This window comes from Felis catus, chromosome C2, assembly GCF_018350175.1.
Source record: "Felis catus isolate Fca126 chromosome C2, F.catus_Fca126_mat1.0, whole genome shotgun sequence".
Lineage (NCBI taxonomy): Eukaryota > Metazoa > Chordata > Mammalia > Carnivora > Felidae > Felis > Felis catus.
The window spans coordinates 80647510-80673936 of record NC_058376.1 but is presented as its reverse complement, the minus strand read 5'-3'; the positions used below and the strand labels follow the sequence as shown (position 1 = coordinate 80673936).

Genomic DNA, 26427 nt, shown 5'->3' with positions numbered 1-26427 from the left:
CCCCGCGTCGGGATCTGGGCTGATGGCTCAGAGCCTGGAGCCTGTTTCCGATTCTGTGTCTCCCTCTCTCTCTGCCCCTCCCCCGTTCATGCTCTGTCTCTCTCTGTCCCAAAAATAAATAAATGTTGAAAAAAAAAAAAAAAGAATATGCTCTCTGTTGGTATACAAACTTTGTTAATATGTATATTTTGGATCTTTAACTCACTTATTACTTAGTGGTAATTTGGTAACCACATGCAAATGTTCCGTAAGCACAGCATTTATTAGAAATACATTGTAACGCTGCAGGCACTGTGGCTTTGGCTTTTGACTGTGGATTTTTACTGGATTTTTGATTGGGATGCTTTCCCCACCCCCCCCCCCCTTTTTTTTTTTACCTTGAAACCTCTTTAGCACTTGTGATCTAAACCAGAATCTAACCTTTATTTATTTATTTTTTTAAAAGAGATTCTGGAAATCCTCCACAGCACGTTAACAGTAGCGCTAAATCTAAAGTAAACACTCAACAATTAGGTGTTAACTGTTGATTGATTTCACCTTGTGATTCATTGGTTTCACCCTAAGGACTCAAGTGAGACTAAATGGTTGGTCATTTTTCTGATTTAGTATTTCCTTGGGTTTCTTATATCCCCGGAGAGTTTTAGTAGGTTTTAGATGAGACAGTAAGGATCTTTGACCCATTCTCAGAAAATGTCTGGCATTACCTCAAATCTGAATTTGATCAGTGTTACAGGGGGATGGGTAAGGAGCAGCAGCCCTAAACTGGGGCCCAAGTCTACTTTGTCATCTTGGTATTAGCTTTAGTCACAGTTTCTGGCACGCCAGGATTTCTCAAATAAATTTTTTCGAAAAAAATATATTTAGAATTAACTATCATATACATATAAAATTAAGAGTCAGTTTTTCTAGTTAGCTGACTTTAGGTGGTTGTCTGAATTAATGAGGAAATGTTTCCCTTGACAATATTTTGCAGTGTGGGTAGCATTTTAAAGTTAAATGACTAAATACATTGATTTTTTTTTTTTTTTTTTCAACAGGCCTGGGTTAGGGCTACGGTTGAAAATCTCTGGGGCTTAAAGAATCAAGCAGTTTATTTAAGCAGCAAGGGTTGTACTGCTCTCACTTTCCATTAAATCAACATGCATTAGGTATTAAACAACTAGAGTTCAAAGCCTTTTGAAAAAACAAAAACAAAAAGACCAACATAGACTAGAATCAAAAATCTATCTAGTCCCCAAGGGGCACGGAGCTGTAGCTGCCGGAAGCGTCCATTTACATTCCTGCATCACAGGAAAATTACTCGTTTCTTAGCTGTTAAGCATTTGCAAAAGTTCAGTGATTTTATCGGGCATTCCTCACACGTTAAAATTACTGTTATTTTAAAAAGAGAACGAGAGAAGACCAGAGGCAACATGAGAACAGAGTTGCCTACTCCAGAGACATTTGTAAATGACACTAAACAGTTTTTTCACGCTTGGCACAATGTACTCCGGTGCACCGGGTTTTCTGGGACGAGCTGGGTGGCCGACATCTTCCCTCGCAGGAAGTTTCACACTTTTAAGATCTGAATAGATGTTCAGCGCTCAGCTAGCGGCCAGAAGGCTCTTCACGGTCGAGTTGAACAGCGGCGGGAGGCGGCGGAAGAACCCGAACCCCTCCTCCCCACCTCCCCCCCCAGGTGCAGAGCGGGGCCGTGCCCCAGTCGCGGGCCCCGAGCGCCGGCGGCGGACGGCAAGCTCGGCCCCACTGGCCCGCGGGGAAACGCCGGCTGCCCAGCACGCAACCGCCCCAGGCTTCCGCCTCCCGGTCCCGCTCGGCTCCCCCGGCCGTCTCTGCTTCAGGGACGCGGAAACCCCGTAGGAGCGGGGCGGGCCGGGAGCTTGGTTTGGCCACCCCTTGCTGCAATATTCTTCCGCCGCAAGGCAAAGAGTCCCGACCTTCCCCCAAGGTCCTGGGATTTCCAGCGGCCCTGTAAGATCCAAAAATCACTAAATTTGGATTTTCCCACCCACTTGCTTAGGATATTTTCTGAGGTAAGGACCCCAGGATCACAATTTGGTGGATGACCGAAGAGCGACAAGAAAATTCCTCCGCAGAAAACGGGTTCCGGCCGCGAGCCTATAAAAAACGGGTGGCGCGGTACCGCTGTCTTTCCAGTCGGGCGCTGAGTGTTTCTTCGGATCATGTCTGGTGGCTCTGCGGATTATAACAGGTATGGCGCTTTCTCGGTGGTGGTAGTTTGTGGTGAAGGTCATATGACGCGAGCGGACAGTGTAATGGACGGCGTGGGGCAGGGAGCTCTGGGTTCATGGGCGTTTCCTTGGGGTGCAGTACCCCCCTGCCCTTCGAGAAGCTTCCATGATGGGTAGGGCCTGGGTTGTGGGGTGACTAGGGTACAAAAACGGAGTGGTGTTGGAGGGTGTCCTCTCTCCCCCCCCGAAGACGCTTTGAAACCGCGGCCGGTTTCCCTGCCACGGGGCCACGTTTAAAGGGGTTGGCGCAGTCCGCAGTCGGTACACTGTAACGGGCCGAAAGCTTTATTGGCGGCGGATGGCGCGAGTTGTAGTGCTCGACTTTGGGTGGGGTGGGGGGAAGGGTGGCAGCGGCGCCCGCTCGTCACCACCACAAGGCGGCTGGGACCGCGCCGGCAACGGGGTCCCTGCGAACCGTTGGCACAGCTCTTGCCAGGCCTCGGCCCGCGTCAATCACCCCGGCTTGCGCAGTGTAAGGGGCGGAGCTCAGCGCGTGGAGCTCTCGCGAGACGGTCTGCCGCCGAGACGGCCTCGCCCGGCGGTCGGGCCTGGGGGGGAAGGGCCGCCGTCCGTGGGGCCTTCCCGGGCGTCCCTTATTCTCGGCCTTCGGACTGGCGCGCACGGGCCCTCTTGTGCTCTAGAGAGAGTACACGTGCAGGGGAGGGTAGCCCGAGGAGGCCGCCGAGAATAGGGCTGTCCCTTGGTGTGCCCCTGAGAAGACGTGGGAAAGGGAAGTTCTCTAACTGCAGTATTCTCGTCGGCAGAGAACATGGAGGCCCAGAGGGAATGGACCCCGATGGTGTCATCGAGGTAAGGAATGTGTGTGGATTTTGAAACGGTGGAAAGGTGAGCTTGTTCATCCCACTTACTCGGTCTTTTTTATATGTAACTTACAGAGCAACTGGAATGAGATTGTTGATAACTTTGACGATATGAATTTAAAGGAGTCTCTTCTTCGGGGCATCTATGCTTACGGTTTTGAGAAGCCTTCAGCTATTCAGCAGAGAGCTATTATTCCTTGTATTAAAGGTAAAAGAACTAGTTAGCACTTGATAGAAATGAATTAACTGTTCTACATAGACCTGGACCATAAAAGGGAAAATAACTTCTGGGGGACTAGCACCTGTTTGTATTCCTTAAAGTGAAATGATGGCAATCATCTTTCGGGACTGACCTGAAATGAAGAGAATGCTCATTGCTGATCACTTGACGATTTGGGCATAATTAATGTTCCAAACGGAATACATGGTGTGAACTAGAAGTGGCGGTTTGATGTGGGATCGGTAAATATGTATCCTACTTTTTTTAGGGTATGATGTGATTGCTCAAGCTCAGTCAGGTACTGGCAAGACAGCCACATTTGCTATTTCCATCCTGCAACAGTTGGAGATTGAGTTCAAGGAGACCCAAGCACTAGTATTGGCCCCCACCAGAGAACTGGCTCAACAGGTATTGATAGTGTAGTTCAAAAAAACTGCTTGCGTGTTGCATAGGTTTCAGGTTTCACAACTGTGAAGAATTTAAAACTTAGTGTAAATCGGTCCTATTAGAGCCCTCCTTTTAATTGTCCATGCATGCAGGGAGTTGTTGAAAGTTCAACATAGGAACTGGGTGTGCAGGTATGGTTTGCAAGGTTGTGTAAGAGGTTTGAGAAACCAAAGTGTTCTTTTCAGGGTGGACTAGGTCTGTTCCCATTTTGAAGTTTGAATGCAGTTGTGCAACATGAAAACTGCAGTGACATGTTCTTTGACTGTCTCAGTAGTTTGTGATGCATCTGTTGCATGCTATGTTTTCAAAGCTCACTGCTATATTGGCTTTGAAGTAAAACCTTGCTAATAAAACTAGGCTTTATAAAGGTCAAAATGACAAATTCCAGTACTTGGGGAAAACTTAAGTATCCACATGTTGTCCTAGATGTAATTGCACAGATCATTCCACTGTTCCACTATTTACCCCTTCCTACACAATGAAGAGCAATGTAGGAAATGATTGAACTCAGATCTTTTAATTAACATAGCTGGTATCTGGGGCAACGAGATTCCAAGTTTGACAAGGCATAAGGAAGACACCTTAAGGGAATTTTATCAGGAAGCTGTTAGATCAGTCTGCATTTTAAGCTTGGAAGTAGTTAAGTGCTGTGCATGCATAGAAGCTATTTGCAGACCAGATATTTGCCATTGTGCTTTGGAATTTTAGTCACAGCCTATAGTTTTGCTGCATAATAACTAAGGGTATTGGCTTTTAGATCCAAAAGGTAATTCTGGCCCTTGGAGACTATATGGGAGCAACTTGTCATGCCTGCATTGGTGGAACCAATGTTCGGAATGAAATGCAAAAACTGCAGGCTGAAGCACCACACATTGTTGTTGGTACACCAGGAAGAGTGTTTGATATGTTAAACAGAAGATACCTTTGTAAGTATTGTTGATTGAATATAATTTGTTTTTGCTATTATAAATTAAAGTTTGCAATCCTATTCTTACCGATCTAGAGCTGATAATATGTATGGCTTTGTCTTTGTCAGCTCCAAAATGGATCAAAATGTTTGTTTTGGATGAGGCAGATGAAATGTTGAGCCGAGGGTTTAAGGATCAAATCTATGAGATTTTCCAAAAATTAAATACGAGTATTCAGGTGAGCTTTAATTTTACTCCCTCTCCTATAGTAGCTGGGACTTTGGTTAATGCAGGTTGCAGTACAATTGAAATGTTGGTTTTTTCCCTTAAAGCAATTGGTGCAGAACTGTAACACAGTTTCATAGGCTGGTCTGTTTTTTGAGTATTGTGAAAGTGTGTTATTTGTGCAGTAACATAAGCATGGTCTTTTTAAGGTTGTGTTGCTTTCTGCCACAATGCCAACTGATGTGTTGGAAGTGACCAAAAAATTCATGAGAGATCCAATTCGAATTCTGGTGAAAAAGGAAGAATTGACCCTTGAAGGAATCAAACAGTTTTATATTAATGTTGAAAGAGAGGTAATGTATCTAATTACTAGACATTAAGATGTAGCTTTTTTTTTTTTTAACCTTCTTGTATAAGCACTGTGCTAAAATTACAGAACCTAAGATTGTCTTAGTTTCTGTAGTAATGCTAGCAGAGTACACACAAGAAGAAAAATAACTGCACTAGATTGTAAAGACTGGGGTGGACCTCTTTCTTAATGTCCAGTGTCCTTTGTCTTAAGATTTGGTGCTATATGTATTAGGCCTAACAATGAATTTCTCATGGGAGTTGGAAACTAGATTTTAATACCTGTTAACTTTGAAATATTGTAGGAATGGAAGTTGGATACACTTTGTGACTTGTACGAGACCCTGACGATTACTCAGGCTGTTATTTTTCTTAATACAAGGCGCAAGGTGGACTGGCTCACTGAGAAAATGCACGCCAGGGACTTCACAGTTTCTGCTCTGGTAAGAGGTGTTGTAACCTAGCAGTGGTAATTACAGTGTTGTATTTTCATTAAAGCAGGATTTAGACTACAATATAGCTGTTAAGTGCTGTGTTGTCGTTCCCCCTGCTCAAAATAAAGTTGTTTCTTAACTATACCTGTCTGCTATACTCCTGTAGCAGCCAGGGACGCTTGGTCTCATACATGTCAATAAAGTTAAATATTGGTTTGACTGGTGATTCTTGAATTAAGGTTTGTTAATTTGCAGCATGGTGACATGGACCAGAAGGAAAGAGATGTTATCATGAGGGAATTTCGATCAGGGTCAAGCCGCGTTCTGATCACTACTGACTTGTTGGTAAGTTTCTTATGGTTCTGTTTAATCTACCAAAAGTTTGTTTTGGGGGGAAGGTTTTTTAATAACCTTTACCAACTTGGGCTCTTTGGGAGAATAAAGAACAGACCACACTCCACAGTGGGCTATACCACTTAACATAGTTCACTACTATTTTGTGGCCTACATTATTACATAGCTGTGTGGGGTTTTTTTTTTGGAGTTGAACATTGTATTAACTGTATTTCAGGCTCGTGGGATTGATGTGCAACAAGTGTCATTGGTTATAAACTATGATCTACCTACCAATCGTGAAAACTATATTCACAGGTGAGTAGGTGGCATCTTGACTGCATTGGGAAAAGGAATTCATGTATGGCTTTTCTACTGACTGATTTATTTGAAAGGTAACTTCAAATCAGGGAAGTAAAAAGACTTAGTAACTTGGTAAGGTGTAACTAAAATTGTACTTGGGAAGATTGGTCATCTTACAGTGGGAAAACAGTTGTAAATGTTGCCCAAATTGTGGACTTAATACATACAAATCTGGTTGTTTAGATCTGTTGGTCTTAGCTTATTTTTGAGTTTTTAGTGAGGTTCCTGTGTCCATGTGCTTTCTCGATGATTCCTCTGTAGTTGGGATTTTCTTGGTGTTGTCTGGTAGCAATTTGAGCAGTCCCTGGTTTAGTTATAGTGGCTTTATCCCTAAGTAAATTGAACTGTACTTTGTTATATGATGTAAAAAAAGACTTTTTAAAAAATACAGGAGTCGATAGCAGCAGTTGATGACGAGATGGCGCTCAGAAACGGCGTTGACGTAATTTAGGACGTGGAATCATAAGCGAAACAGCACACTGTTTGAATAAAGAGCGAGTCGGTATTTATATTTGTTTTTCTTTTGTCATGATTATTTGATATTTTAAGTTGCTCCAGCCAAGGCATTTTGTATGTTAGTCTAGTAGGTGGTTTGTGTTGTCTGGTTTCTATCAGGAAGGTAGAAAGCTGTTTTGGAGGTAAACACGTTTTGAGTAATTTGAGTTACAACGTGTGAAACTGAGCAAAAAAGCAGTGATAAGTTTGGGTTACCATACCAAATACTTGTTTTCCCACTGGAAAAAGTTGTGAGTTTTAGGCAGTAGTTAACCTTGCAGCATTTGTATTTACAGTTTACAGTTCCAGAGGTGCGTCGAAATGGATTACATAACTGTTCTTTTTGTTTTATCCCTGGTGTTTACATCTGTCCCAGGCTGACATCTGCTCTTGGCTGGCCCACTTTGGTATGGGCTTTAATTTCACTACCCCAAACACAATACTGTCATCTGCTTTAAAAGTAGTGCTCAAGACACCTGATAAAATCTCATTTTGCAGCCAGACAAGCCTTGAATCCTTTTGGCACTAACTGCAAAGGAAGATTTTTTTCTCTAGATATTGATTAGCAGCTAGTGCTCCAATTAGAAGCACGAACTATAACCTTGTTAAGTAAACAGCAGCTGATGGTTAACAAGTGGATCATCATGTTCAGTAGTTCATTTGAATTTGAGAAGAAACATTCTAATTGCTGGTTTTTTTTTTCTTACACAGAATTGGCAGAGGGGGTCGATTTGGGAGGAAAGGTGTGGCTATAAACTTTGTTACTGAAGAAGACAAGAGGATTCTTCGTGACATTGAGACTTTCTACAATACTACAGTGGAGGAAATGCCAATGAATGTGGCTGACCTTATTTAATTCCTGGGATGAGATAGTTTTGAATGCAGTGCTCGCTGTTGCTGAATAGGCGATCACAACGTGCATTGTGCTTCTTTCTTTGGGAATATTTGAATCTTGTCTCAATGCTCATAACGGATCAGAAATACAGATTTTGATAGCAAAGCGACTTTAGTCGTGAGCTCTTGTGAGGAGAAAGGCATTGGCTTTATCCTCTTTAGAGTTAGACTGTTGGGGTTGGGTATAAAAGATGGGGTCTGTAAAATCTTTCTTTCTTAGAAATTTATTTCCTAGTTCTGTAGAAATGGTTGTATTAGATGTTCTCTATCATTTAATAATATACTTGTGGACTAAAAGATATAAGTGCTGTATAAAATCAGCCAATTATGTTAAACTAGCATATCTGCCTTTATTGTGTTTGTCATTAGCCTGAATAGAAAGGCCTTTAAAATTGATTTTTTTTTTTTAGAAAGCATTTGAATGCATTTTGTTTGGTATTGTATTTATTCAATAAAGTATTTAATTAGTGCTAAGTGTGAACTGGACCCTGTTGCTAAGCCCCAGCAAGCAATCATATCCTAGGTAGGGTTAAACCCCCAGTAATTAAAATTGCCATATTGCACATGTCTTAATGAAGTTTGAATGTTAAATAAATTGTATATTCACTTTAAAGGTGTTTTGGTTATTTTATTTGTGTAAGTTTTAAACATCTTACGAACATTTCAGCAATTCTGAGTTAACTGCTGCATCACAGTAGCACAGAGGCTGATCAGTTGTAGATGTTCATCAGCACCATCCGCTAAGCACTTGTCTACTTCCTACAAGAAAATTAAAGGTTAGTAAAATTTCCCTTGGAGTTCCACATTTTGCTGAAGTGTGCAAACAGGTGCCTACTTACAGCAAGTTTTTCTGTGATGATGGATTTCTGTTTGTCGGAAAGGTTATCGTTTTCTACAACCACATCATGAAGTTGATTTACAAGCTGAGTGGCTGCATGGCCCTCATCTATTAAATTCTGCAACAGGAAAGTATAGCATCTGGGGTGATTCTTTTAAGTTCTCCCTTCCCCATAGTTATGAGTGAAGTGATGACTTACTTTTACCACACCTTCTAGTTTGTCAAAAGAGCCACTCTGACATGCAGCAAATAGTCCATCGATGGTCTCAGCTGGTATTACCTAAAAAGATTATAAGGTTTGGTTTCTGGGTCTGAACATGCCTGAACCCACTTTTCTCTCAGGCCTGGGTAGGGTAGTTCATTGTATGCAAAAAGACGTCCTGTGGCATGGGATGTAGAGCTGTTAACCCTAACTAAACCCCTGCAGAGCTGGAAAGCCCCTTTATGGCTTCTATCCTGAACTCCAGACATAGGATCCAGAAAGCTAGGGAGCTGAGTTTTCCATATGGCCCTGGCCTTTTACCCTGTGTTGGAGCACCTTAAATTAGTCCAGTCACTATTCTATATCCAGGGAGATATTTGCTCCTGAGAGCTTCAAGTTTGAGCCCATGATGAAACAAGAATAGCTGATCTGGGCAGTGGGTGAACAGCTAAAAATTGTCCCTACTGGCTGCTGTCATACCCCAGTGGCTCAAATGAGCCAAGTACTTTAAAAAAGGGACTTGAGAGTGCCCCCCGCCCCTTTCCAAACAAAGATGCCACTAATAAGAGACTGCTCTCAGAAGGCCCAAAGTACCCAGAAAATTAAAGGCGACGAATGCCATCAATTTCATTACGGCACTGAAAAATACCTTTGGGAACTTAAGTTTTAAAAGTAGTAGCAGTAGTAATCCTAATAGAGATGAACCCTGACAAATGATTTCTGTAAGTAGGATATTGCCCCTTTATATATGTATGACCTTTTGGCCAGAAGAGATTTGTCAGAACAGGGACAGCTGTTAAATCTATTTTAATGCCACATCCCTGAAGTGTTGTGATGCTTCCAGGTTGTTCCCTTATTACACGGTTTCTAGCATAGTACTTGGCACATGCTGTAACCTAATAACCCCAAGACTCCTATTAAAAATCCCTATTGTGATGTTAAGAAGGTAGGAGGCTGTTGGGAGGTTGATTAGGTCCTGAGGGTGAAACCCCCATGAATGGGATTAGTGCCCTTATAAAAGACCTTTCTGCCAGGGGATGATGCAGTGAGTCTAGTCCACAAACTAGAGTCTAGGCACTAATAAGTTAGTTCTCACCAGATACTCAATACATATATTTGACCTCAAGACTGCCCAGCCTCCAGAATTGTGAAATTCTGTTTATAAGCCACTCAGCCTATGGTATTTTGTTAAAGCTGCCCAAATGGAATAAACCACATATTAAGCATTCTGTATATATTTGACGAAAATTTTCTAAAAGCCACAAAGCCAACTAAAAATTTCAATCTTACCCCAGCAATGTCTGTGATCACCTTCTCTGTGATCTCCTTTCCACCTGTTAATCGAGTAGCACTTTGAAGAAATGTAATAGCTTTCCTTAAGTCTCCTTCTGACACTTTAACAAGATAAGCTATTCCCTAGGAAAAAAAAAATTTTTTTTTTTTTTTTTACCAGTGATGGACAGCCAATTATGACTTTTGGCTTTAATAAAGGAAAGTGGAAAAACACGATGTTTTAGCCTAGAGTTAATGGGGAAAAAATGTATTTTCATTTTTAGGGGAATATTATCAGTCCTATAAAATGGCAGAATTCATGAAGACAGCATCAGTCCAATAAAAATTCTTTTGCCTCTGAAAGAAATTTGCAGAGACAGAGATGTTCCACACTTCGAATCCTATTTTCTATTTAATACATGAAGCAAAAACGATTCAAATTATGGTTAAATTCTGTTAAAATGAATTAGGCCTTTAGAGTCTCTTTCTGTACCTGAATTTCATCACCAAATTTCTCCTGAAGTGAAACATTAGCTAGGACACTAAAATCTTGTCATTATGCAGAGATTTTTTGCAGAATTTGTATCAGGTGTATGAAATCTGCCCCAGTTCTGGGTCTCTGAAATATAATAAACTTCTAATAGTAACAAGAATGCTGAAGCTATAGAATTCCTCGGCATTCCAACTGTCACTCTTTTAGCTTAACTTTGCCTAAAGGTATCAGAAATTAAAGCAACACATTTGATGCTTTCAGGACCTCTTTACATGAATTCATCAAAGGAATTAGTAATTGCAATAATTAGGAATTACCTCATTGCTAATTTTGACATGTTCTTTATCAGCAATGTCTAGTAATCGCTGCTGTTGAATTTTATCTGACAGTGGTTTGAAGCGGAATTTAGAACATCTAGAGGTCAGAGGTTCAATTATTCTGTAAAATATTGGGGAAAAGAAAGTCAGTATCTAAAGAATTTCCCCCCAAAGACCTTTTTATCAAGAACAAATCAAGATGTGATAGAGGAGAAATTACTGTAGCCTTGAAACATTTAAAGTTTTTTTCTCCCTAATTGGAGTTATCAAAATAAGGCTGCCTAGCATCTATCTTCAGGGCAATACACATACCGACTGACATAATTACAGATGAGACAGAATCGGGTGGTTTTAGACTCCTTCTCCATAGTACGTCGTAAAGCTGCCTGAGCAGCCGAGGTCATAGAATCTGCTTCATCCAGAATCACAATCTTAAAAGGTGGACATGGCTTCCCACTGATTCAGAGAAACAGGAGTTATAATTCACATATCACCACCACAATCTACTTTTAGAATATTCTCATGGTCCCCCAAAAAAACCCCATGCCCACTAGGAGTCACTTCTCCCAACTCTCCCAGCCATAGGCAATCGTGGATCTCTACTTTCTCCACAGATGTGCATATTCTAGACATTTCATATAAATGGAATAATATGTTGTCTTTTGTGATTGGCTTCTTTCACTTAGCATGCTTTCAAGGTTCATTCATTTTGTTGCATCATTACTTCATTCCTTTTTATGGCTAAATAATATGGCAAAGGGATATACCACAGTTTATTCAGTCATTCATAAGTTAATGGATATTTGGATTTTTCCATGTTTTGACTATTATAAATAACGCTATGAACATTTTTGTACATGTTTTGAACAGACCTATTTTTTCATTTCTTGTGGGTATATACCTAGGATTGGAATTGCTGGGTCATCTGGTAACTCTATGTTTAACTTTTAAAGGACCCGCCAAAGTACTTTCAAAATGTTTGTACCATTTTACATTATAGTCAGCAAAGTATAAGGGTTCCAATTTCTTAACATTCTTACCAATATGCATTATTTTCTTTTTGATAACAACCATCCAAGTATGTGTAAAGTGGTATCTCATCATGGTTTCCATTTGCATTTCTCTGTGGCTAATGATGTTGATGAGCCATTGTTACTCATCATTGTTGATGAGCCAAATGTTACTGGCCATTTGTATAGTAGTCCCCCCTTATCCACAGGGAGTACATTCCAAGACCCCGCTGGATGCCTGAAGCCCGGGATAGTACACCAAACGGCATACAAATATATATACCATGTATTTTCCTATTCACACATACCCCCTATATACTTACCTATGAAAAAGTTCAATTTATAAATCAGGCATAGGAAAAGATGAACAATAATGTAATTAATAATGAAATAGAACAATTACAATTATAGTGTAATAAAATTTATGTGAACATGGTCTCAGAATATGAGACTGTACTAACCCTTCTTGTGATCATGTGAGATGGTAAAATTACTATGTGATGAGATGAAGTGATGTCAGGCTACTAATGACCTTATGAGGATTATGTCAGAAGGTAGATAATTTGTTTCTGTACTTCAGCTGAGTGCAGGCAACTGAAACCACAGAAACAATATATAATGGGGGGGGGGCAGGGGGAGAACTACTGTATCTTCTTTAGTGTAAGGTCTATTCAGTTCCTTTGCCTTTTAAACTGGGTTTTCTTTTTATCATTAAAATGTAAGAGTTCTTTATATATTTTTGATCTAAGTCCCTTATCAGATACAGGATTTATATGCATTGTCAGGCCAAGGTAGATATCAAAAATCACTGTCTACAAATTCTTAAATATGCTCAGATACAAATTTAAATATATGCCAGCTTCCAAAAATTTTATCTTGGTACTTTGCCATCTAAGCAGTATAAGTAGCTGACTAAACATCACTGTTTAACTCAGGGCAGTCCTATTTAAATTATTAATAATACCTCCTCTTTTAGTCTAAAAGTGTCTGAGTTTGGACAAAAACTTATATGGTCACCCTAAGTATGAAATATACACTGAAGCTTAAGATACCTGAAATTTTTTTCAAATAACACAATAACAAAAATCTGGATTTTTTATTATGAATGTACCACCAAACTATCAAATTTGATTAATACTCCTTAGACAAAACATCAGTTAAAAACTTTTTTTTTTTTTTTTAATTCTTTTTTCAACGTTTATTTATTTTTGGGACAGAGAGAGACAGAGCATGAACGGGGGAGGGGCAGAGAGAGAGGGAGACACAGAATCAGAAACAGGCTCCAGGCTCTGAGCCATCAGCCCAGAGCCTCACGCGGGGCTCGAACTCACGGACCGCGAGATCGTGACCTGGCTGAAGTCGGACGCTTAACCGACTGCGCCACCCAGGCGCCCCTAAAAACTCTTGACAGTAAACAATTTAAAATTAGTTATTATAATAGAAAGGTCACTTGGTGGGTTTAAATAATTTAGATAATTGGGCACCTGGCTGGCTCAGTCAGCAGAGAATATAACTCAATCTTGGAGTTATAAGTTCGAGCCCTACAGGGTGTAGAGATTACTTAAAAAAATAAAATCTTAAAAAGAGATATGATCCAAGGAGTTGGACAGGGGTGCCTGGGTGGCTCAGTCGGTTAAGCTTCCGACTTCAGCTCAGGTCATGATCTCACGGTCCTTGAGTTGGAGCCCCACATTGGGCTTTGTGCTGACAGCTCAGAGCCTGGAGCCTACTTCGGATTCTGTGTCTCCTTCTCTCTCTGCCCCTCCCCCACTTGTGCTCTCTCTCAAAAATAAACATTAAAAAAAATTAAAAAAGAAGGGGCACCTGGGTGGCTCAGTCGGTTAGGCATCCGACTTCAGCTCAGGTCATGATCTCACGGTCCGTGAGTTCCAGCCCCGTGTCGGGCTCTGTGCTGACAGCTCGGAGCCTGGTGCCTGCTTCAGATTCTGTGTCTCCCTCTCTCTGACCCTCCCCTTTCATGTTCTGTCTCAAAAATAAACATAAGAAAAATTTTAAAAAAAATTAAAAAAGAAAAAGGAGTTGGACATTTGGCAGAGAAGTATTTTACATGCAATGACATGGGATGAAGAAGGGAAGGTGAGCTTACTTACTCTGAACGACTTCCTGACACAGTTAATTGAGCAAAATTCTTCACTTTTTCTCTAACAACCTGTATTCCACGTTCATCAGATGCATTTAATTCAAGAACTCTCAATCGAAACAACTCAGGCCTATGTCAAAATGAAACAAATATGAAACATCATACAGCATATAAATAACCAAGGTTTAAACTACATTTTAAAAATGGCACATTTTGAAGTAGTTTAAAATCCACCTAGTAAACACTATAGATAGAAGGCACACAATCACTTTTGTATTTTTTCTTTTGCATAGACATAGGTTTTTTTCCATGCAGTTTAAAAAGCAGTTGGGGAAAAAAAAAAGATGGTATCACATAATTTATAACATTTTAAATCAATTTTTCACTTAGGATTATATCATGAACATCTTGCCATGTCATCAGAACCACCGTAAATATCATTAAAAAAATTTTTTTTAACGTTTATTCATCTTTTGAGACAGATAATAGAGCGTGAGCTGGGGAGGGGCAGAGAGAGAGGGAGATAGAATTCAAAGCAGGCTCCAGGCTCTGAGCTCTCAGCACAGAGCCCAACGTGGGGCTCGAACTAACTGACCGCAAGATCATGACCTGAGGAAGTCGGACGCTTAACTGACTGAGCCACCCAGGCGCCCCATAAATACCATTTTAAAAGCTTTATGATGTTCTATCCTATGACTGTACCATTTGCTTATTGTTGGACATCTAGATAGTTTTAAATATGTTCAATTTTAAATACTGCTGCAATAGAGCATATTTTCGATTATTTCCATAAGGTGGCTTTCTATCAGGGCTATTACTGAATTAATACATGAAGTTTTTCTTAAGTGAGTTTTTAAAAAAATTCTTAAAGGTAGTTCACCAGGGGTGCCTGGGTGACTTAGTTAAGTGTCCAACTTCAGCTCAGGTCATGATCTCATGGTTTGGTTCGTGAGTTTGAGCCCCGCATTAGGCTTCTGCTGTCAGCACAGAAGCGCACTTCAGATCCTCTGTCCCCTGCCCCTCCCCTGCTCACGTGTGCTCGCTCTCAAATTCTCTCTCTCGAAAATAAATATTAAAAAAAAAGTAGCTCACCATAGGACCATCTGAGAAATCAGAAGAAAATTAAAAGAACAATTAAAACACCCTGCCACACCAGTGTTTTGAAAATGGGTTCCCCTTTTTCATTATACACATATTTTTTAATTAAAAAAGAGTTGGGATTTAGTCTTCTCTTTATTTTTCCTAAACAGCATGAGATCCTAGGCATTTTTCTTTGGGCATAAACACACAAAGCTCTGTGTATATATTTTCTATTTTAAAACTACATATACTATGAAATGTGGAATTCATAATTAAAGTTCTTTTAGTTCTATAAGGACATTATTTTTAAGAGGATATTTTAAAAGTTATATAATTTGGATTGACCTCTCAAAAAACTAATAAAGTACTTAAGTTCATTATGACTACATTGCTAAGGCCGGTTCAGTTTGGACTGGAGTTGTGGAATAATCCAAAGAACTTTTATAATTTCCTTGAGAAACAAAAGTTGCTGTCAAATAAATAAAATATTAGGTTCACAGCAGCTTCCCCATTTTTCTTCCTTCACATTTCACATAGTTCCTTCACATTAGTTCACATAGAACTGATTATCTCTACATATTTGGTGCTTTCAGAGGCATCTGATTATTTTTACGTGTAGGATTTCAGATGTACCCTTTGACCTTATGCTTGATACAAAAATTGTGGAGAAATCCAAGGGCTGCTCTAAAATGGTTGGCTAAGCCAAGACAGTCAATCCAGAAAGAAGAATCTAAGAAACTGGCTCACAGCTTTTCTGGTGTTCCTGGACTCCTACTGCATCAACTACCACATACTGTGCTCACTCAAGAGACTTAAGGGCAAGGAGCTGGCCTAGTTACTCCAGAGGCAACGCTGGACAGGCCCGAGCCAGAAGAAACTCTGGAAGGGGTGGTGTGGGTCAGTAGCATCAGACACAGCAGATTCTATCACACAAGGACATAGATGCGAACACACCATTAACAGACTGAGGTGAGTATTGGCATGATTGAAGAAAGATAGGATAGGTCCTCTGGGCTCCAAAAATCATAACGAAAAAGTTCAAGTGATGAAAAATCATGACGCTACTGTGTTGTAGTACATTCCAGCATCTGAATAAGGTTCAAAATGAAGATTACAAAAGATGTAGCCAAGCTTATTTATTGGAGGGGAAGAACTTGAAATGGGCCCGCTGAATTAATAAAAAATACAGAAATAAAAACAAAGCCAATAACCATGCAGAGAAACCAAATATAAATTTTTAGAGAAAGAAAAGCAGAGATTTTTGGTGTCTAGGCCTTTTTAAAGAGAGAGATTTGAACTTACCCAAAAAGCTCTCTAGCTGCTGCCAGAATAGTGGATGTTTTTCCAGTTCCAGGTGGCCCATAAAACAAGAGATTAGGGAGCTGTAGAAGTTAAATTTTATTTTTTAAAAACTGTATTCTGGCACAAATAGATGAAAATGATGACTGAAAATGTCTATGGAACAGTGCAATGACTTCCCTAATAGTGCACATATCTGAATACAAATATTTCTTCATATAACCAGTATCACAGTATTAGCAGTTGTAAATCCTGCTTTTTCTTTTCTCAGGTAATACTGTACTTTCTTCCAAAATGTCTAATATCTTAAGCTGAATCCATATTTATGACTGCTCTATTCCCAATATACTTAAGTGAAGCTTTCAAAGCTGGAATTAGGAACTTTTTTTTTTTTTTTTTAAAGATTAAATTTCTTAAGTAATCTCTACACTCAGCGTGGGGCTTCAACTCACAACCAACCCTGAGATCAAGAGTCTCACACTCCACCAACCGAGCCAGCTAGGCACCCCAAAACTGGAATCTCAGGCTTCTTTCAGTGCCCTATCCCACCCTTTGCTCAGGATTGGGCAAGATTTTATATTTTATAAACATGTCAGTTGCTTCAAAGAGGAAACGGACCAAAGGAGAACCTGGATTTGGCTAATACTGAGGAAAAAGGAATGAAAAAGACTCATCAGGGCTCTCGATAATGTTCCAAGAGTAGGAGAAGAAAAAAAAAAAAAAAATTTATTAAGTGCTAGGTAGTACTCTATACCATGATTATATACTGTGTAGGGATGCCCAACATATCAGGGAGAATTAATTAGAGGAAGAAAGGATTAAACTAAATCACTATCTTTTTGTATACCTTAAATCTCATTAGCTTGGCTCATATCAAGCACACAACCTGTGGTACAGACTGATAGATCTACAAAAATCTAATGAGCTGTTACAAAACTGCATTCTTCAGTACGTCCTTTCACATACAGAAATCACCGCACATAGGAAACGAGGCAGCACAGTTCATGTGTTTCCACTCTTGTCTAACCCTCGGCCTTCCCATCCATTCTTCACCCAAATCAGATGCCACTCTGCTTGCCACTTAAAAACTATTCACTGACTTCACACTCTACTTAGAAAAACAAAACCAGACAAACAAAAATCAACCTATACCTACAAGGACATCCATGATCTGCTCACCAACTCTCTCACCTTCTAGGCTCCAACTTACAGTGAATTCTAACAACTAAGCACTTTATGGCCTATGTTTCCCCCATGAGCTAGGTAGGGTCTGTTTTTTTCTGTTTAGCCAATTCTTACTGCATTACAAGTCAGAAGCCTTCCCTGACCACCCAGTCTAAAGTGGAACTCTTGTGTGACTCTCTCATCAGTCTTTGCACTTAACACACTTTGTAATTATTTATTTATATACAGTAACTTACAGTTGTTACTTAGTGACTGGGTTTGATTGTAAAATACCGGTCTACCTCACTAGATGGTAAGCGTAAGAAGGTCAAGAACTTTATTTGTTCTCTTCATATCTGTGTTCTCAGCATCTTGTACTGTACTCAACATGTGTCAAATAAATAAACCGATGTACAAATGTATAGACTGAAGACTGCTACTGTCACGTTAGTAACATAGCTTAAGACACAAGCTATGAGTTTCACTACTTAAAAACAAACACCAAAAACTTTTTTTTTTTTTAATTTTTTTTTCAACGTTTATTTATTTTTGGGACAGAGAGAGACAGAGCATGAATGGGGGAGGGTCAGAGAGAGAGGGAGACACAGAATCGGAAACAGGCTCCAGGCTCTGAGCCATCAGCTCAGAGCCTGACGCGGGGCTCGAACTCATGGACCGCGAGATCGTGACCTGGCTGAAGTCGGATGCTTAACCGACTGCGCCACCCAGGCACCCCGCAAACACCAAAAACCTTCGAAGCATTTTAACCGGTTTTGGAATCAGGAAAATACTAGCCTCATAGAACAAATTTGGTAGTTTTCCTTCCTCTTCTACTTTTTTGATTAGTTTGAGAAGAATAGGTATTACCTCTTCTTTAAATGTTTAGTTGAATTCACCTATGAAGTCATCTGGTCCTGGACTTTTGTCTGCTGGGAGTTTTGGGATTACCAATTCAACTTCATTACTAGTAACTGGTTTATTCAGATTTTCTATTTCTTCCTGATTCAGTTTTGGAAGATTATATGTTTTTAGAATTTATCTATTTCTTCTAGGTTGTCCAATCTGTTGGTACATACTTTTCCATCATGTTCTCTTATAATTCTTTGTATTTCTGTGGTGTCATTTGGTATCTCTATTCTTTCATTTCTGATTTTGAGTCTTGTCTTTTTCTTGAGGAGTCTGGCTAAAGGTCTATCAATTTTGTTTATCTTTTCAAAGAACCAGCTCTTGGTTTCACTGATCTTTTCTACTGTTTTTGTTTTAGTCTCTATTTTACTTATTTCCACTCTAATCCTTATTATTGCGTTCCTTCCAGTAGCTCTGGGCTAGTCAACTTGGGTATGTCAATTTTATTAAAAAAATATTCCTGGGCTTCTTCGTCTTTAAGATTATAACTATTTTTTTAAATGTTTATTTATTTTTGAGAGAGAGTGCATGCGCTCATGCAAGAGAATCTCAAGCAGACTCTGTGCTGTCAGTGCAGAGCCTGACACAAGACTCAATCCTATGAACCATGAGATCATGACCTGAGCAGAAATCAAGAGTTGGATGCTCAACCAACTGAGCCACCCAGGTGCCCCTTTAAGGTCATTACTATTATTTTGATTCATGCATGCTTCAATATTTATAGTAATTCATCCATGTAACTATCACATACAATAACTTAAATTCTTTGAAACATGGCAAAGTTATTAAGCCTTACATTACATAACGGTGATATATATGGTGAGTTCAAGAACTGTATGTGGAATATTAGGGCTTAAAATTGATTTCTGGAGGTGCCTGGGCGGCATAGTCGGTTAAGCAAGTGACTCTTGATTTCGGCTCAGGTCACGATCTCACAGTTTCTGAGTCTGAGCTTTACATGGGGCTCTGAGCTAACGGTGTGGATCCTGCTTGTGATTATCTCTCTCCCTCTCTCTGCCCCTCTTCTGCGTACTCTCAAAATAAATATATAAACTGAAAAAAAAAAAAGTCTGAAAAACCTCTATTATAATTCTACTTTAATAACTTCTAATCTAAATGAAGGAACGAGTACTCACTTCAGCAGCACATACACTAAAGTAAATGAAGGTATGGATTGTGTTTCTTTACTCTATAGAATTTAAAAATTATTTCATCTTGGGACACCTGGGTGGTTCAGTGTTAAGTGTCTGGCTTGAGTTCAGGTCATAATCTCATGGTCCGTGAGTTCGAGCCCCACATTGGGCTTGTGCTGATAGCTCAGTCTGGAGACTGCTTCGAATTCTGTATCTCCCTCTCTTTCCCTTCCCACTTGCACTCTCTCTCAAAAATAAATAAACATAAAAGCATTTATTAAAAAAATATTTCATCTTTAAGTTTTCTAAAACTTGGTCTGAAAACAAACATAAAATATTAAACAAGGGTTTAAAAAAGAAACTTCTTAATTCAGCCTTATAAGATAGATGGTATAAAGTCAAGAACTGGATCATAATCCCACTATATATGCCTAAAGAGTTGAGAATACTACCCATTAAAATATATCTTGTCCTGCAGTCTGTGTAGTTATTACTATACAATTAAAATTGTATACACCAGGGGCATCTGAGTGGCTTAGTCAGTTCAGCATCCGACTTCAGCTCAGGCCATGATCTCACAGTGTGCAGGTTCAAGCCCAGAGCCTGGGACCTGCTTTGGATTCTGTGTCTCCCTCTCTCTCTGCCCCTCCCCCACTCACGCTGTCTCTCAAAAATGAATAAACATTAAAAAAATTTTTTTTAATTAAAAAGAAACTGTATACACCAAAATTAAAAGGTAAAGACATTTGTGTCAAGATCAAATCAAAACAAAAACTGGCAAAGATTTTAAATAGTTTGAGAAATAGAACTTCTTTCAAAATATGTACTACTCTAGTATAATTCCAGGAAGAGAATAATGGCAGCAAAAGCCAAAAGAACCCCTAATCCAAAGGAGCCAGGCAGAGAGGAAGGAAGCAACTCTTCCTCGGGAAAAAAAGTAAAAACCACATCCCACTTTCATCTGCAACTTTTCCCCTTCTTTTACTGAGTTCTTAAAGCACTTCATAATACAACTTTAAACTGCTAATTCTTCTTACGGAGTTATCTTGCCCCTGAATAACCTAAGATGCAAGTCATTCAAAGGTTTTTTGGGTTTTTTTGTTTTTTAAGAAAGGCAGACTGCCACATGCAGCACCTCATTTGGATGTGTCTGGAGTCTTGGAAACTTGACTACCCTATATTCTCCTACAAATGGACCTTGAGAGCTTGTTTGGAGGTTTCGGCAGGGGAGCGCAGCTACTCGTACACCCTTGACCAAAGAATGGTCCTCCTCTATCGGGGAAGGTTGTCCTCTTCAACCGAGCGTGCAGCTTCGGGAGGGACACACATGGAGCGGTAAGGGAGGAAGGGGACACCCGCCTAGCCAGCCAGATCAGCCGAATCAACCCTGGCCATCAATGGGGTGACAGATGTTACAGCCAGATCACCCTCACATCCATAAAGAGTTTTTTTAAATCTCACATATCACAGCAGGAGACACAATGCTATAAGCAGAAATACTCATGTTTTTTATGTTGTAGTTCAAACCAAATCCTAACATTAAGTGAGCAATTAGAGTTTCAAAGAATCTCTAACTCTTCTTCAGAGCACAATTATCTATAATTCTCTTATTTATTTGGCTTGCAGATTGATTCTCTGTCACTCTCCACCAAAATAAAAGCTCATGAGCCAAAGAACCTAGCGTGTCTCGTTCAATGGTCTCCACTTGAGTATTACATAACAATGCCACAGGACAGAATGGGAGATGCTCAATCAATATTTGAACCAATCATCCACTGTACAAATAGTTATCAAGGGCATACTGTATGTACAGCTAGTATTTTAGGGGAGCAGGCAATTATAAAAGGAAGGAAGAGGGTAAGTAAATTAAATCTTCAATCTCCCAATGACGTGACACATCATTTGCTACTCACATCAGCTCCTTCTAAAGACTTTTTCAGTACTGCAACCACTTCTTCCTGGAAAGCGACTTCATCCACACATTTTGGGCGACTGGAAAAAAACCCCAGAGGTTATTTAGTATAATAGCCACAGTAATGTCTTAAGTGTTCCTTTTGCTAAAATACCAATGATAATTCTTATACATTGGTGATAAAATGGGAAACTTTCATAATTGGAAGTAGGTGGAAGCCCCATTTGTATTTACCTTAAGCTAATATATACTGAAGGAGTGAAATCACTTTTCCTTTTACATGCATTGCTTGCATCTAGAGTACTTACAACAATTAAGTAAAAATATTTTGCTTTATTACACCACAAATGTCCACTGGTTAAAAATTTAAAGTAAACAATGGCCTAGAACATAATGTATTTTGATAAGATCATGCACTTAAGCTGAAAAGAAAGACCTACTTAGCAACCCAGAATAAGCAACTATTTTGGTTAATATGGTTAATACACAGTTAACATAGTTAATTGGTTAATACCAATTTCATCCATCACCTAACTGTGCAGAAAATACATACCGATTCACTTGACTGAGGGCTAACAAAATAACAAGTTTAACCAAAATGAAGTATAACAACACATAATTTTCATCTTACATCAGTAGTGATTTTAAGAGAAACTGGAACAAAGTTATACTCCTAACCCTAAGATTAGGTACTGTACTTAGTTAGTTGGCTAAAAGCTCTTCCTTGATTTATACATTTCTAATTAATCAGGTCAATGCTGGGTGGGAATTTTATGTCAGATAATGCTTTCTAGGGAAACCAGTGTATGTTATACACCAGGGTTTCATATGCAAATACCTGCAGGGGCCAGGGAGAAAGCAAGAGTAAAGAAGGCAGAGTGTAAGGCAAGAGAAAACAGAAGAACGACGGCGAATTGAAGAACATATGACCTTGCCAGAACGAGAAGCAGTACTCAGGTCTCATGGTGTCAAGTGAGAATCTGCATCTAGTGCTGTCTAATCCCCTGAGAAGCTGAAAACCTAGGTTCCCCCCCCCCCCCGGTACATTTTTTAAATTAAAAATCTAGATTCGAATGTGAAATCTCCCATTTTAAAAACCCTCGTTGGTAGCAAATAAAACACGGGAGGATCTTATTTGACCTATAAGTAATCCACAAACTTTTGGTAATAATTGAGGCTATATTATTATAACACCAAGGGTTATAACAACTTGTCATAATATCACTTAGCTGATTTAAATTTAAGCGCCACCTCAAGCGTTTTTGCCAAAATGCATAAAGCAAAAACTCAACAATGTCCACCTATCAGCAATGAAAGGGGGAACAGATTATTTGGATTTAAATGGAACTCCTGACAAGACCTTATGGTCACCTTCTAGAAACTGTTTTCTTCTGCTGTATCTCAATCCCTAAACCACAGACCTGAGTTATACACAAGACCTTAGTTCATCTATAAAGTAATTAAACTAGATCATTCTACAGTAGTTTCAGCTGCAAGGCTCTATGACTTACCTAATTGGGTGATTCTTTTTTTTTTTTAATTTTTTTTTCAACGTTTTTATTTATTTTTTGGGACAGAGAGAGACAGAGCATGAATGGGGGAGGGGCAGAGAGAGAGGGAGACACAGAATCGGAAACAGGCTCCAGGCTCTGAGCCATCAGCCCAGAGCCTGACGCGGGGCTCGAACTCACGGACCGCGAGATCGTGACCTGGCTGAAGTCGGATGCTTAACCGACTGCGCCACCCAGGCGCCCCCTTAATTGGGTGATTCTTAAGGACATCTAAACAAAGCAAATCATCCCTCTCCCCGTAAGTTAAAAAAAAAAAAAAAAGTGATCAAAACTGGTTAGAGACGTAATATCATTAACTATTTCAACAAAACCACAAGCATTCTTACTATTTTTCCACCCATGGAACAGGTTTGGCTTTCTTGTTCTCTCCACTGCTTCCAGCTGTGGCAGCTACTCGATCCTTCAGTGGTGGTTTAGTACTGACAGATGTGCCTTTTAGAAAAGCCTGCATGGTTACTTCACCCTGACCAGGTGCAAGACAGAAAAGGAAAAGCTCTTTCGAAATCATTATGAGGACATACGGCGTGAAAGCACGCTTAACCTTGTGCAAAATATTCCAATAATTACTTACCAAATAAAGGACATCACCTCGTGACCTAGCATCCTCTAAATGTATTGTGCTGAGAACTAAAGGCACCATAAAACTGGCCGAAGTGCTTAGGACACTTAGAATTTATTTATACTGAGAGAGTTACAGAACAAAGATAAATTTATGAATGAAAAATTCTGAATTCCACACTTTTTGACAAATATGATGTCATTAATGGCCAAACTATGCATGGGCCTCTACAGTCACTTCCATTTCTGTCAGGGGCCTAGCTTTAGCTCAGACCCAGGGACGGACTTAGCAATGAGGAGTTGGGACCACAAATGAGAACTTTAATTTCTTTTCTTGCGCCTAGAGCTCTACTCAAAGATCTGTTTTAGTGGCAGAGCCAACAACTACCGCTGACTCTGAAGAGGCTGTTTTGTGGGGAGGGTCGGGTCTGGGAATTTGTTGTTAAAATGGAAACAGTTCTTTTGCTTAATAACATGCTCATCTGAAGAAATCAAAACAAAGTGGGAAAGCATGAATTGTTCTAAAAAGTCATGCAAAAATCTCACCCAGAAGATAACCACTATTAACATTCAGATATACTTTCTTACAGGCAGCAGAAGGCTGTTTTAGGGATAAGAGAGCATTGTTAGCTTGCCCGAAAATTCTGTTTTTTTCGCTGCTCTTGCTCAGGGCCTAGAGCAGTAACTAGTACATGATAGATGCTCCATAGTATTTGGTGACTGAATTACCATTTATGAGACTCAGCTTCCCCTTCCGTAAAAGGAGCTAAGGCCGACTCCATAAGGCAGTTAATAAAAGAATAAAAGGTAAATAAAAGAATTGTGCCAGCCCTCATGCCCTGTTGGTGGGAATTAAATTGGTGCAGACACTATGAAAACCAGTATGGAGTTTCCTCAAAGTATTAGAAAACAGAGGTATCATATGATCCAGCAATTCCACTATTGGGTATTCAAAAAGATCTATGCGCCCCTATGTTCAATGCAGCATTATTTATAACAGCCAAGATATGGAAACAATTCAAGTGCTCATCAGTGGATAAATGGATAAAGATGATGTGATACACACACATGATGTTACTCAGCCATAAACAAGAAAAAAAATCTCGCCATTTGTGGCAACACGGACAGACCTTGCGGATGTTTTACTAACCAAAGACAAAAGAAAGCCAAATACTGCATGATTTCACTTACATGAGGAATCTAAACAAAACAAAACAAAACAAAACCCAGACTCAGCGAACAGACTGGTGCTTGTCAGAAGGGAGAGGGCAGAATGAATGAAGGGGATTAAGAAGCACAAACTTCCAGTTATAAAATAAATTGAACCACGGGATGTAACCTACAGCACAGGGAATGTAGTCAATAGTTTCTCAATGCATACAAACGTTTAAGCACTGTGGTACACCTGAAACTAATATCGTATGTCAATTTAATCTTTTTTTTTTAAAGAAATACACAGAAAAAGCATACTTCTGTGTACACATACCTCTATGCTTGGCATATGAGTAAACACTCGGTAAAAATGGTTAAAACCTGCATTACTGGATTTTTTAGCGTTACTGGATTATTCCCTCCATCCCTGCCACAGGTTGTAGCAATTACTAAACAGTACTACAAGCCAAAGCAGGGCTCTGAAAGATGCTGTACTGAGCTACCATTCTGCGAACTGGAGCGGCGGGGGAAGACATCACAGGGGCATCAAGGGCGCAGGAGGTGAGGAGAGCGAAGGCCACCCTTGCAATTTCTCCTGCCGGTCGCCCGTTATCCCTGGCTCGCCTGCTCCTGGGCACTGCCTGGGCCTCTCAGCCGCTCGTCTCCGAAGCGAGGATGCCGCAGGGTCGTCCCCGGGGCTCCCGGGGATAGGGAAGGGGCGAGGTGGCCGCGAAATTCTAGCTCCGTTCCCCAATGTGAGACCATCAGGCCTCGGAGGCCCGGAGCCGCCAGACCGGGTGACACTTACAGTAGCCGCCGTCAGCACGGTCGCCCGGGTTCCCGCCACGGAACAGCCGGCGAAGGGCAGGGCGGGAATACGCGGGCACGGAGCGCGTCACTTCCGGCTCGCCGCGCTCGCTCCGCGCTCACGGGGCCCTTAACTTCTACCCCGTTTTATTTGCACAGGTGACACGCTTTGGGGGTCGCACAGACTGGAGCAAGAGTGACAAAGAGGTGTAGGTTAAGTTCCACGCCGTCCCCGTGCATTCCTCGGACTGGAGGCTGCAGGGCAAGGGAAACACAGCGACCCAGGCGGGAGGAGCCGCGGGCACGGCGGCCCCGGCATGCTCTGCGGAAGTGGGCGGGGAGGGGTCTGCGACGGCTCCCACGAGGGGCCGGACCGGGCGTGGGCCTGCCCAGAGCCTGCGGTCCGCCGAGGGCCTCGGGAGTCCCGTTTTCCTCTACCGCACCGTGGACTTGATCGGTAGTCCTGGGGCGTCTCACTGACGTTTCTGCCTGGACACAATTTGGCCTGCAACCTACTTCACCCCAAGGAAAGAGGGGGATTGGGGAGGGTGGAGTCGGTCCCTGGCCAGAAGAGGGCACCCTGATTATCCTGCCCTGTAACTCCACCTTGGTGGTTGCCTGGCAAACTTTGTGCTTAAAAGGGAGACAGCGGGACGCCTGGGCGGCTCAGTCCGTTAAGCCTCCGGGACTCTCGGTTTCAGCTCAAATCATGATCTCAGTTCGTGAGAACTGTCGAACCCCACATTGGGCTGCAAGCTGAGTGTGTAGCCTGCTTGGGATTTTCTCTTTCCCCTCTCTCTCTCCCTCTCTCTCTCCAAATAAATAAACTTTAAAAAAAATAAAGGGGGAGGGGCGCCTGGGTGGCTCAGTCG

At 40.8% G+C, this 26427-nt stretch overlaps 3 protein-coding genes and 4 non-coding genes across 12 annotated transcripts; 6 read left to right on the top strand and 1 right to left on the bottom strand.

The window, feature by feature from the left end:
• The first annotated feature begins 1195 nt into the window (after window positions 1–1195).
• LOC111562256 (translation initiation factor IF-2-like) lies at window positions 1196–2162 on the top strand. Its single transcript, XM_023260317.2, has 2 exons — window positions 1196–1856; window positions 2021–2162. The coding sequence occupies exons 1-2, from the start codon at window positions 1573–1575 to the stop codon at window positions 2064–2066; spliced, it is 330 nt and encodes a 109-aa protein (XP_023116085.1). The 5' UTR covers window positions 1196–1572; the 3' UTR covers window positions 2067–2162.
• EIF4A2 (eukaryotic translation initiation factor 4A2) lies at window positions 2094–8353 on the top strand. 3 transcript variants are annotated; one of them, XR_002162565.3, is made up of 12 exons: window positions 2094–2212; window positions 3017–3062; window positions 3149–3281; window positions 3562–3701; window positions 4498–4666; window positions 4777–4886; window positions 5083–5226; window positions 5527–5664; window positions 5911–6000; window positions 6227–6306; window positions 6743–6849; window positions 7558–7672. XR_002162565.3 is itself a non-coding variant. In XM_003991810.6 (11 exons), the coding sequence occupies exons 1-11, from the start codon at window positions 2184–2186 to the stop codon at window positions 7700–7702; spliced, it is 1224 nt and encodes a 407-aa protein (XP_003991859.1). In that variant the 5' UTR covers window positions 2097–2183; the 3' UTR covers window positions 7703–8353. The 3 variants fall into 3 exon arrangements, 1 of the variants encoding a protein (XP_003991859.1); XR_002162564.3 differs by having other exon boundaries at window positions 6743–6853; XM_003991810.6 differs by lacking the exon at window positions 6743–6849 and having other exon boundaries at window positions 2097–2212; window positions 7558–8353.
• On the top strand, window positions 3392–3460 carry LOC111556474. Its single transcript, XR_002735946.1, has one exon. It is a non-coding gene; the product is annotated as a small nucleolar RNA SNORD2 (small nucleolar RNA).
• On the top strand, window positions 5276–5451 carry LOC111556469. The gene has a single exon (XR_002735941.1). It is a non-coding gene; the product is annotated as a small nucleolar RNA SNORA81 (small nucleolar RNA).
• On the top strand, window positions 5717–5848 carry LOC111556439. The gene has a single exon (XR_002735911.1). It is a non-coding gene; the product is annotated as a small nucleolar RNA SNORA63 (small nucleolar RNA).
• Window positions 6027–6166, top strand: LOC111556448. Its single transcript, XR_002735920.1, has one exon. It is a non-coding gene; the product is annotated as a small nucleolar RNA SNORA4 (small nucleolar RNA).
• On the bottom strand, window positions 8105–25868 carry RFC4 (replication factor C subunit 4). 4 transcript variants are annotated; one of them, XM_003991813.6, is made up of 11 exons: window positions 25557–25868; window positions 23365–23501; window positions 21469–21547; window positions 16356–16435; window positions 13984–14103; window positions 11175–11318; window positions 10863–10983; window positions 10071–10196; window positions 8778–8858; window positions 8580–8696; window positions 8105–8499 (listed from the first exon to the last, which is right to left on the bottom strand). In XM_003991813.6, exons 2-11 carry the CDS (start codon window positions 23487–23489, stop codon window positions 8404–8406), a joined length of 1089 nt encoding a protein of 362 aa, XP_003991862.1. In that variant the 5' UTR covers window positions 23490–23501; window positions 25557–25868; the 3' UTR covers window positions 8105–8403. The 4 variants fall into 4 exon arrangements, with proteins under 4 accessions (XP_003991862.1, XP_044893093.1, XP_006936262.1 ...); XM_045037158.1 differs by lacking the exon at window positions 25557–25868 and adding an exon at window positions 25252–25526; XM_006936200.5 differs by lacking the exon at window positions 25557–25868 and adding an exon at window positions 25083–25226.
• Window positions 25869–26427: the final 559 nt, after the last annotated feature.